This window comes from Platalea leucorodia, assembly GCF_965183815.1.
Source record: "Platalea leucorodia genome assembly, chromosome: 4".
Lineage (NCBI taxonomy): Eukaryota > Metazoa > Chordata > Aves > Pelecaniformes > Threskiornithidae > Platalea > Platalea leucorodia.
The window spans coordinates 51,576,493-51,588,636 of record NC_138826.1 but is presented as its reverse complement, the minus strand read 5'-3'; the positions used below and the strand labels follow the sequence as shown (position 1 = coordinate 51,588,636).

General features: G+C 38.1%; 1 protein-coding gene across 1 annotated transcript in view; it reads right to left on the bottom strand.

The window, feature by feature from the left end:
- SCUBE1 (signal peptide, CUB domain and EGF like domain containing 1) overlaps positions 1-12,144 on the bottom strand; it is a gene marked incomplete at its 3' end in the record, with an annotated part of 209,517 nt that overhangs the window by 171,134 nt on the left and 26,239 nt on the right. The window contains exon 3 of the mRNA XM_082308699.1: positions 8,122-8,250. Within this exon, the coding sequence (XP_082164825.1) occupies positions 8,122-8,250 (129 nt within the window). The remainder of the gene's footprint in view (positions 1-8,121; positions 8,251-12,144) is intronic.

The following is a 12,144-nucleotide window of genomic DNA, read 5'->3' as shown; positions in this document are numbered from 1 at the left end:
CCATTTTTCAGCTTCTCTTTAAAATATTTGTTTTTGTGAAACCAAAAACAACTTTCCAAAAGCTGTTTAGTTTTATATTAAAAATGTTCACATTAAAAAGAAGTAAAATCTATTTGAACTGTTGGGAAACATAAAGAAAAATAAACATCAGTAACAGAAGCATTTATTTGGAGTTCAAGCAAGCAACACATTGTGCACAGCTGTCTGGAGAAGAAGAAAAATAAAGCTAAATTAAAAGGAAGACACTGGTCTCTTTAATCATACCAGTGATTATGCAATCCTAAATGAGTTATGTACCACTTCTTGACATTTTACATCTGGGAGTTTTAGAAATGATTTCTCATACACTTGCAACTCTCCCCTCACTTCATGTTGATAGGCAGATTAGGCCATAATCCCCCATCCCAGTGTATACATTCAGACAAACAGAAGGGTAAGAATAGGTAGATTTTGGGTTCTAACTGGTTTGGGTCTGTTTTGAAAGAAAAATATAGAGCACTGGAGCATTCACTGAAAGAGAATGAATGATATGATGTGATATACATACACGTGCATACATACTAATGTTCTTTTTGTCATCTGAGTCAGATTACTACTAGCCAGTCAGGAATTAAGCCTACATGCCAGGGTTAAAACCTCTCCTCTCTTAAAATAAGAAGCACTGCAAGACAGGAACTTGGGTTTAGATCCTAACCTCAGACCTTAGAAGAAAAGAAATTGTGTGATTTCAAACATGAACCTAATTTTTTTACTGATTTGGGATCCCAAGGCCCATTTTATAACAGGCAGATGTTACTTCAAGCCCTGTGACCATCTGCTCCTGGTTTGTCTCAGAAGTTTCTGCTTTAGCTGCAGGCTCCCAAATGCCTTGCTGCGATTGTCACTCTGCTCCACCTACCAGAGCTGGCAGACTAGTACCACTTCTGGAGCAGGTTCAGTTGCTCCAGGGAAAGTGCTACCTCTCCTTTCCCACAGGGGCTTCCACGTGACTTAGTCACTTTGTCAAGAAATGCAAAATAGCATCTGAGAACAGACAAATAATAAAACAGTAATGTCCATTTTTCAGGCTGGAAAATCAGGCCTTCTGCCCAAAGCACACCTTCAAGATTGTGGACATAACCAGACTTTGCTATTCAATTCTTTGCTACTGAATTCACAGCTGACACTGTGCTTGTGTTTTTGTCTACCATACTGAACATCCAGCTTTTGCAGAGAGCTCCATGGAATCTATAATGCACACTAGTAATTGCATTTCTGGCTTCATTTATAATCAGAAGTTCACTCTGCTTCCCAGGACTCTTCTCAATCAGACACAGGATTAACTGCTGAAGAACCATAGACTACACTGGATCATCAAAAGCTACTGTAATAACTGTAGTTATTTTCAGGAGGTCTGACATACAAGAGAATTAATTGAGATATCATATTATAGTTGTCCAAATTTAGTAATTGTTATTTTTCTGTATGAGAAACAAAAGTTACACAGAATATTTGAAATAAGAGTGTGTAAGCAGGGATACAGAAGGGTAAGGATTCTATTCTTGGCTATGCTGCAGACATCCAGATATCCTGTGTGAAGACTGAGAAGTAACTTAATCTGTTTGCCCTAGTTCCTCATCTATAAAACAATGAAAATTATACTTCTTTTCCTTACAGGATTTTCTGAGGACAAATCTATTAGTATTTACAAGGTGTTCACGTATGTTCCTATATCACAGCAATTAATACCACAGAAAAACCTACACATAAAATAAATACATCTCTGAACACATTATGATAAATTTTTTGTCCATGCTCCTTTGTATCTTTTTTGATGGTTTCTAAGAAGAGTTTACAACGTTCTTGAGCACACTTACTAATCAGAGAAATTACAAAGAGCAGATAACGTCATGAAACCTATGCTAATCTTTAGAAGAAAGAAGAGTTAAGATGAGTGCAACCTGGAAGCAAGAAGTGTTTTTGTAAAAAAGCAATGCTTGCTCCCTATTAAAAAGGGACTATCACAAATCAGAGCTAAGGAGAAAATAAAAAAAAACAACACACAAAACAGAGAGAGATGAGTAGCACTTGATAGCTATTCACATTTATATCTGAATAGATAAGCAAAAGAAAATCATCACTCCATGTAATTCCATTCTTTAACCTGAAGCATTTTTCACACCCAGATTTGGTTTGACAAACAGAAAACAATGAGCTGTGTCGATTTTTAGGAAGAATTCCATAACTATATGTACACAAAACTCTGCCTCCAGGAAAAAAGGATAGAAAAGCAGAATGTGGAGGAGGTTTTACATGGTTTTCTCAAGTAAGAACCAATGACAGTCAGCTTTTGTTGCTGAATATTTTTCTTGCATGCTTCTTTCCCCATTTTTTCACATTCTGATCAGAGACAGGTAAATTCCAGAAGGCCTGGAACAGCTGGAGTATCAGCTGATATGTGAGCCCTTTGGCAAGGAAATTTTGCGAAGCAAGGCTCTCCACTTTCTGATCCAAATAATCATGGCACTCTCTTCCACTTTCTGTTTTCCAATGCTGAATAAATTTGTAAGACTTAGTCAGGAACACTAGCAAGAACTGCTTTCAGCAAGGTTTCCAGCAGGCTTTTCCTGGATAAATCCCAAGGTTTAGTAATCCAGGATAAGCTTCAGAACTTTCTTCTTTGGTGATGCTTCAGACCAACACAGCACATAATACTCTCCTAGGAGCTTACATTTTTATACAATAGGTGAGAGATTAATGTAAGATAATGGCACTCCACATGAGAGTCCTTCAGGAGAAAGGAAAAATAATTCAATGCTCTTTCTGAATTTCCCAAGCGGAGTAACCAAATGCTATTGCACTACCTCATTCACTTCGGCGGGGATACAAAAACAAAACAGTAAAAATCTAATTCTTTGCAGCAGGCTTTGCTGGATTTGATGACTATTGCATCTTCTTTTTCATCCTCTCTTCCCTAGAAGAAAACGATAGCTTTTCTTTCATTCTTCTGGCATTAGCCATGTTAGACTTCATGATCCTTATGGCTCCCTTCCAACTCGAGATATTCTATGATTCTATGTTTTCTACATCACTCAATATTCTCACTGCTCTCTTTTGGCTTCATCCAAGTGCAATGCCCTAAACTGAACAGTTTTCCACCAGCTGAAGCCTTACTGCTGCTGAAGGAGCAGAGGGTTTCTTTCGATATGACAATTCCTATCCCAATAGCTTGAAAGTAAACTAAAAAATGCAGGAAATTCTCTTTTACCCCCCTGGGTACATTCTGGAGTCGCCATAGTGGCAGCTATGCCAAGCTCCCCTGAAATTCTCACTAAAAAGGAAGACAAATTCTCAAGCCTTCTCTATGGCATCCCCATCCACTGCATATCTCACTTTGCACAACACCCAGGCTTACAACACTGGGCTCAATCTACCTCCTCTGCTCTCTGCTATCTGTCTTACTGAAAGCCTCCAAGAGGACGCGAAGACAGAGTATAAGTATGCCCAACTGCCAAAGAGGCCTCCAATCAATAACGCACTTACACATATGCAAAAGTCCAGTCTTCTTACTTAATATTAAACCAAGAAAGTAAAAAAACCTAGGCAAATTAGAACACCTTTAAGCGTCATGCTGAATCAGAGCAGGGAGTATACTATGAATAACCAGTTTTAAAGGCATAGGTCTTATCCATTGATACTCTGTAGTAAAGATTCACAGATTTTATCAGATATCTGAGAACAGACTCTGATTTACTACAAATGAGATGGGTAAAGTGTTTGGCACTAATACGAAGGACGATCAGTTATGCCATAATCTCTCCCTAAAAGCAAGAGAAAAATCGATAGCATGCCTCAACATGTGAAAGACACAAAGAAGGAAAAATCAATTTATCAGTAAGACCACAGAGAAAAAAATGATCAAACAGGAAAAAACATCTGGACCAGTGAGCTAACTGCTTATAAAAAAAAACAGACTGGTATTTCACTTATGAGAGGGGAAAACATATTTCATGACTGGTTTCAAATGAAGGATAAAGAAAACCTATTGCATGAGACCAAATATTAGTCTTGCATCCACTGAGCAGAATTTAGAGCAATTTTGAGAAAGAACTACTGCTATTTCAAGTGATTACAGTGCTAAAATAAATTATTTTTAGCCAGACAAGGATCTCATCATAGTTTGAATTCCCTGTGGTGTCATTTCATGTTATATTTGAGAAATTCCTCAATAAAAATGTCAAATAGAAAGCTAGTTGAGTTCCCCCGAGGACAGTTTTGGACATTTTCCAGTACAAATTTTAGCTGTGAATTCTTAACCAAACACCTCCTCCCAACAAATAAATAAATAAGAAATTTCACTTGATTAGAAAGAGAGAGAGAAATCTTGAAACAAGAACTCAAGGAAAAAACACTTAACCTGTCAACTGCATCCAATCTAATTAGTTGTGAATATTCCAAGTTTGTTATTTATAAAGAAGATTGTAATTATCTTGCTATTCTGACTTTATTAGAAAGATATCCAGTGAAGGTTTAAAAAGGAATGTAAACCCTGTCAAGAAGAGATGGCTTACGATTTTGCATAGACTTTAGTCAAGCAAGAGATGCAAAAATCCTGATATAATGGTCTTGTCAATTACAACCTGTTTCCTAGAGGTTCCTAGATGGCCTATAGAACTATCAGTGAACTATCATGGGGTCCCATCCCTAGGCCTTCTCTCTAAAATCACTAGACAAAGATCTCTGGTGATGTGTGCACGACAAAATGCAGCCCAAGTCACTGAGAGAGCAATTCAGCTGTCTAAACATTGGAGTCAGATGCCATTTTAGATTCTTTATATTATTCCATCTAGCCTCCATCTCACACTCCAGACCTACTCCTGTACACATCACATCTGCCAGCACCAGGGTGTCCTCACTGGCATGAGGCTCCTATGTTTAGGCAGTCAAATTGCCCTCTAAGAGTTCTTGCTGCCTGGCTCCCCACATGCTGACAAAATGGATCCCAAAGGTAATGCCTGGAAGGTCAAAGGGTAGGGGAGAAGCAGGAATAGTGTAGCCTGATGTTGGGTCACTCCAAGCAAATATTCTATCCAAGCACATACACATCCATGGTGCTGTATGAGAAGACGGTTCAGGCAGGGTTTTCAAAATCAACCTACTGCAAGTGTTATAGGCTCATCTACGAATTCTATGGAAATGACATACCTCTATACATGATCCACTACAGCTCTACTTAATGTGTATACTGACTTAATTTCAGCATGCTGATCAAACATTACATGCCTTTTCTAATAGGAACATAAAATTGACACATAGAATATACGATATGGTACCTAACTAGCGCTCTTCATTTTGACAGTTCTGTAAAGTCCTATAGAGGTTGGGGGCAGGAGGATCAGTAAAAGAATGCATTGAAAGGTGAAAAACATTGTCACTAATCTTATGAAGAGTTCTTTGTCTCCTTATAATCCATGAAAAATAAGTGGTTTCTCAAAAAGCAAGAACAGGTGGAAATCAGTGGACTCATCAAAACTTTAATTCCTTTCAATGCCTAATTTCCTCATGGGGAAAAAACTATGTATCTTTGGAATAAATTAACCAAGTTTTACATGCTGGGAAAATTTTCGGAAAGGTTACGGAAATACTAACTTAATCATGGGCAAATACCAGGTTTGGTTTTGATTTGAGACCTCACTGCATCTTCTTATAAACAGCCAACTGCATTTACACATTTCTGGTAGCATAAGTGAAGGGAAATACAACTACGCCAGAAGGGAAAAGACTAGAACATCCCCCTTTTCAAAACTGATACTGTGCTAACGGGCACAAACAGGCTACCCCAGCAGTCAGTATAACCAATAATGCCAGCTAGGGAGCAAATGATGACAGAAAAATGAAGTTCTCTCTTTTGTAGCAATGGTGTCCCAAATCTGAGTTAGCACACAACAGGCAGTCATAGCAACATTTGCATGGCCACTGTCAGGATGAAGAACTTCAATCTGAGACCTTACAACCAGATACTTTCATCCTCAGCAAACGCACTCAAATTTTAAAGAAGGGAGAAAGAAGAATGTGCCTTGATTCCCTTTTCAGTGCCTCTAAGTAAAAACTGTTATTTTACTGAAACATATCAAAGACCATTCATTAGCTGGAAATATTCAATCTGCATTTGAGGAACAAACTTCCTCTGTCCATGGACTCAAAATTAGAAAGGCAATTGTGACCTCTTTTAGTGTGCTAAAGTTGCACATTGGGAGAAAGGGAGCCCTTTGCTATTGTTCCCACTCATCTGTCCACTGAACCTCTTCTAGAAGCAACATGGTTCCTAACATTTTTGGGGTAACACAAAAAGTCAGCTCAGAGTATGGGCCCATGAGTATGGGCAGACACCAACTCTAAAAAACCTGAAAGATCTCTTGGCAAGCTTTGAACAACACTTTCAACCGTAGCCACCTGTTAAGCACAATGGTTCATATTATTGTAGGTCTTTTTTTAATCCCCAAAAAACAAGTGGCTGAACAGAAATTAATGAAAAGAAAATCAGAAATCTGACTATCTCTGTAGATCCAGCCTGTATGTTTCATGACCAGAAAGCAACAACAGAGACAGCAGGGTCCAAATAAACCCCACAGATCTCCTGAAGCATTCATCCTTTACCAGGTCACTCCTTTTGCTGTTCTTACTTGCTAACCTACTTTTCCCTACTGCTATGGGAATCATTTGGAAACAAAGTTGAAAATAGCAAGCTCTTTGAAACAACGTATATGCACAGTTATTTGAATTCCAAATAGTTGAACTATTTGATTATGTTTGTGTCCTGTTTTATTAAGAGGTATTTATGAACTTTAGTATAAATACAGTTTTTCTTTCTTTTTTAAATGAATGTCTGGCTGCTCTTTGAGTAAGAAATACCTCTTGCACAATTAATCATTTGACCACCTCAGGTTGAGGCAAATAAATCTATTTAGTCTGTTCTATAACAAATGAAATTTGGAAGTTTCAGTCAAAAGCCTGTCAATGGTCATGATATATAATCAATCTGAACAAATATTACTCAGTTTGAAAATGAACCCAGTAGGAAATACATCTACTGAAAGGCTAACCAAATCCTTGCTCAGTAATTCTAGCTGTTCCATAGCTTCAGTGAGTGCCGACTGGTGTTACTGGACTTTATTTCTGGTTCACTACCTCATTTCTTGACTTTTATTGCAAAGAATCTCAGTTTTTACCAAAGTAAAGGTGCTGCATGACACAGAAAAAATACCCCTTTCCTGCACTGTTTTATAAACATAGCCTTGAAATGAATTTGGGACTGTACCAAACACTGGTCATTGCATTTACATTGGGAATATTCAGAAAAATAGTCCCTAGGCACTAGGATTTAGCTAAAATGACTACCAAGTAAGCAGGTATGGGAAACTGGATATAGCAGTCAAAGTTCATTTCCAGGTAACTGGTGTGAAGAAATTTTGAAACAAAACATACACTTTTTTAGCTTATAGGATAAACCCAACCTATTATAACCAGAGCAACTGACATGAACCAAAAAAAGACATCCAAAAATCCTCAGACTGCTGAAGCAATTAAGATCCTGCTCTGTACATGGCTGTGTCCCTCCCCTTTGTAAACAGCTATTACTGATAACTGTTTCTTTGCCCTGTTTTATTGTCCAAGTATTCCTTCATCACACTTGCACTTTTAACATTCTGTAATTTATGTTCATACAGCATATCCCAGAACTATGCTACCCTAAAAGGGAAAAAGAAGGGAGGGGGAGCTTTAAAGATATGACTGGAATTACAAAAGTTGGAAGAAATAAGACCAAATATATTTAAGCGGATGGGACGGATTACTTTTCTTAAAAAAGAAGCCCAAACATCCAGCACAGGCTTTGGAGGTCAGGGTTTTTTTTAGCAACGTTAAAGATGGGCAAACTGATTTGAGTATGTTATGATTAAGAGTGCCAACTTTAAGGGTCTGATCTAAACCACACTGGAGTCAACGGACAGGTTTGAACTTATTCAGTGGGACCTGGATCAAGTCTTTACTGAAAACATACCAGATGACAAAATGTAGCAAGCACATCAGGCCTTCTTACCACAGCCATGAAACAGAACTTTCTTGCCAGCATTCACTACTTACCAAGACAGTTGTGGCCATCATGGGCTAACATGAACCCATCATAGCATGTACACCTGTAGTTGCCTGGAATGTTGATACACTCGTGGACACAACCCCCATTGTAGAAGTCATTCTCACATTCATCAATATCTAAAACACAAAAGGAGGAAAAAGAAGCTCTTGTAAAAAGAGAATACTAAGAATACAGAACAATTTCTCCAGCCGAGCATGACCTTTGAATATATGCATGTTCCTAATCTTTCTATATACTCATATTGCGTATTTCATCCAACAGATGGCTCAGGGAACTACTGAATGAATATATCAGGGTCATATATGACCGAAAAGGAGCAAGCCAATGTATAGAACAGTCCTTCCCCAAATAATTGTAGTATCATGACAGTAAACAATATTATTGTCAAAAATTAAAAAGAAACACTTGATTTCAGTACATTTTTTACATTTAAAATGTAGGTTTTGGGTTTTGTCTTTAAAATAATCAAGCAGACAAGGAGTTAAACCTTTGACTTTGTAGTTAACGAACAACTATCTGAAACATGCTATTAATATGGCATAAGACAAAAGAAAAATATGCCTTAACAAAAAATTGTCTTCTCAGAACAAGGAAGATCTGGTATATTCCTGACAATACATAAGGCTGTAGTTCTGTACAATAAACCTCGAAAAACATCATTTCTGAAATAGCTGTCACAGTCCACTGAGCTCTATGAAGTTACTATTGATACCTTGGTACAGTTTTGTCTGTCTCTTCCTCTTCCCCCACAAAATAAGCCCCGTTATCATTTTCTGTATTAATTCATGTATGGCAACGCCAAAAACAACAAGAAGTCCAATGTTTTGTTCTTAGAAGGTATGCTAGAATTATTTTTAATTACTTCTTGTACACTGGCCTGTATCTGAAAGAGTACCATGAATGATAAGAGAGATGCATTCTGCTTCAACTACAAACAATCCTGTTATGATCTTCCCTCCCTTATATAAAAACCACTTCTTCACTCATTCTAGAAAGTGCAAACTTTCTTCTTTTTACAGATTGTACCTCGGCTTATACGTGGAATGTCAGTATCACAGTCACTGCTGCGAATCATTCAGTGGTGCACATCAACCAACTAAAAATACACTAATAATTATAGAAAGCCTCATAGCTTGATAACTATCAGCTCTAAATCTGTGGTGTGCTAGACCAAAAACACCAGCTACTGTTCCTAAATTAGACAGTGCGTGATAAATGGATAAAGTCACCTTTTTAGAAAACCACCTGTTAGTACATCAGACCCATCCTGGCTGTTCAAATGTGCCTTCCATTGCAGAGGTGGCTGAAATATTTCTGTATTAGGTTCACATTCACATAGCCTTTTTTTTTTTTTTTTTTTTTTTTTTTTTTTTTTTTTTTTAACTTTTAAAAGTACTCCAGGAAAAGCTTTGCTACCTGGTATCATATCCAGCCGCAATCCCAAGACAGCAAGGTAGTTTGGTAAAACCAGATTCTTCTGAAAAGCCAGCTCAGACTCAGTCACTCAATGCTTTCAGCATTTCTGGCCCTTGGATTGAGTTTGGCTAGCTTTGTCCCTCCTTGCACAATCCTCTGAGAAGTTTGATCTGTCAGAGCAGGAACAGGCTCCTCCCAAGTTTTTTTGCACGCCTTGCCCCTCAGGTCTGCCCCTCCCAGAAACATACCTTAAACTCAAAATAGCCCAGGTCTCCATCCACTTCCCTCCAACAGCTCTGAAGCTCTCTTTCTACAATCTCCTCAGCAGCTTGAAACCAGAATTACGAATTTTACTTGATCTGCAAAACCAGTTAGCTTTTTTGTAACCCAGCATTCAGCACCACAAAAATGCTGGAAATAAGAAGCTGGAGAAAGGATCTTCCTAACAAAAATATGATCTGCTGCTTAAAGGTAAACTTCCTAGGCTTTCAACCACTGCTCTGCTTCAGAAAGTTCCCATCCTTTACTAACAATTTCCAACCATCAGTTGTCCAAGTGCCGAGTCAGCACAGCCTGTTGGATGTGCTCTACGTTCTGGACTCCAGTATGACAACAAAAAGAGATGTCTGTGATTTTTCCTGAAAACAATAACCAGCAAGTCAATTACTGCGTATTGGGCTCATTATGAACACACCTGCAACGTGGCAGTGCAAAGTCCCTGAGAAGGCGCTCTCCTTTATTTACCGCCCAGCGTGCCCGGGTGCATATTGCCAAAGTATTCCAGTGAGGTTTCCACTTAGCAGATATTTGCAGCTTCTACAACCTTTCATGAATATTTCCAGATACTTCTTATCATTCTCAGGCTACAGGGACAGAAATAGAGCTCTACAGCAATGCCATGTTTTAACAGGCCAAGTCAATAATCAAAAAGCATGTAACATGATTTTGATATCAGGCGTGTCGGGCATTCCTTCAGGACACTCAGGAAAAATGGTAACTTCATTTTAAGATTTGTTCTTAACTTTTATCCAGCACCGAGTTTCTTCAGAAAAGGGAACTCAGATGAAAGTGTTATCAGTTGTTGTGTTACTCAGCATCGGACTGCCAAGGGCTGATCAATTCATTCCTTTTTTTAAAACAATGAATCAAATAGGACTATCTGTTTAAATAAGCGATGGGAGAGCCTTCAAAGAGGACAAAAACCAAAGGAATGTGAAGCCTTTTGAGTGCCTACCCTTTATATAATACTTCTTTCTAAAAAGCTGTACTGTGATTAGCAGCACAAGGTGCTGATGTAATACAAATACTTATGTTCCAGAAAGGGTAATCTAACAGATACATAAACCAGAAAAATAACAAAAGGAACAGATTCTTTTCATCTCTCTCTCTCAAGGAGTTCCAGTTGCATTAGATTTTGTAAAAGGAGTAGAAGATTACTTCTCCTTTTTGTACCCCAAGAGCTGTACAAAACTAGGAGTGGAGCCAAACATTCTACCTATTTTTAAAAGCCATGTTGTAGGTTTTTTGGTGTTTCTTTCCCCCCAGAAACCACACTGCTATTTAAGAGACTTCATCTGGCAGGCTGACTGGAAATTCTATCTCCAGTATCGCTAGTTAAACACCAAGGGGATACGAATTTAACACTTTATTTTAAAAAACAAAACCAAACAAACACCCCCACCCCCCCCAAAGCATTCACAAAGCCTGCAAAATCCAAATGTTGACCTTTTTTCAAGCTCCAGCTGCATCAAGAGAAAAGCAGACAACATGCCTGCGAACAATGTGAACACCACCCCGTCTTCTCTTCTCATATACCTGCAGGAAGGCATTCTATAAAGAATGCCTCAGTGAAAGTGCTGAACAACTATAATTTATGGGCAGAATATTACAGCTGACATGGCAGGATATGGCTTCCTTAGTAAGCTTAATATAGCGATAGAAGCAATAGGAGTACATTCATACACATAAAGGCTCGCTCTTAATTTTATCTATTGTAAAACTCAAAATTTGCAGGGGCCAGCTATGTTCATTTCCTTTTAGTTAGGTCATATCCTATTATTCTTTCTTTCCTGTAATTGATAGAATTGGGTGTTAATCAAACTCTTGTCTCCAAACACCTTTAACTCAGAAAGTTAACTCTTCCTGCTAATTTTGTAGCTTCGACTATCCTTAACATTTTTAGAGTTTGATCCCTTAATATTGTCTTTCACCATGAACGAATTACCATAATACAAAAACGAAAGAAGAGAAACAGAGAAATGTTGCCATCCGACCATGAAACTGCTGTGCTGGGGGCAGGTGCGTAGACTGTTGAATTAGCAAGGTTTACTACAATTTAGCTCTCAATGGGAAATCTGAAGTTTTATCTACACTGGCAGAATATTTACAAAGTTTTCGCTCCAGTAAATTCTGCCTGTGCAGACAGGCAACTCTTGGGGTATCTAGTGAAGAAAAAAACCTGAAAAAAGTATTGCAATTTCCTCTCTAAGAGGAATTCATTTCATATGGTATTACAATGGCAACAATTACAGGAGCTCTGGAAAAAAATTAAATGCACCAAAATGATTAAGAAGGCGTAGGGACATTTAGAATAA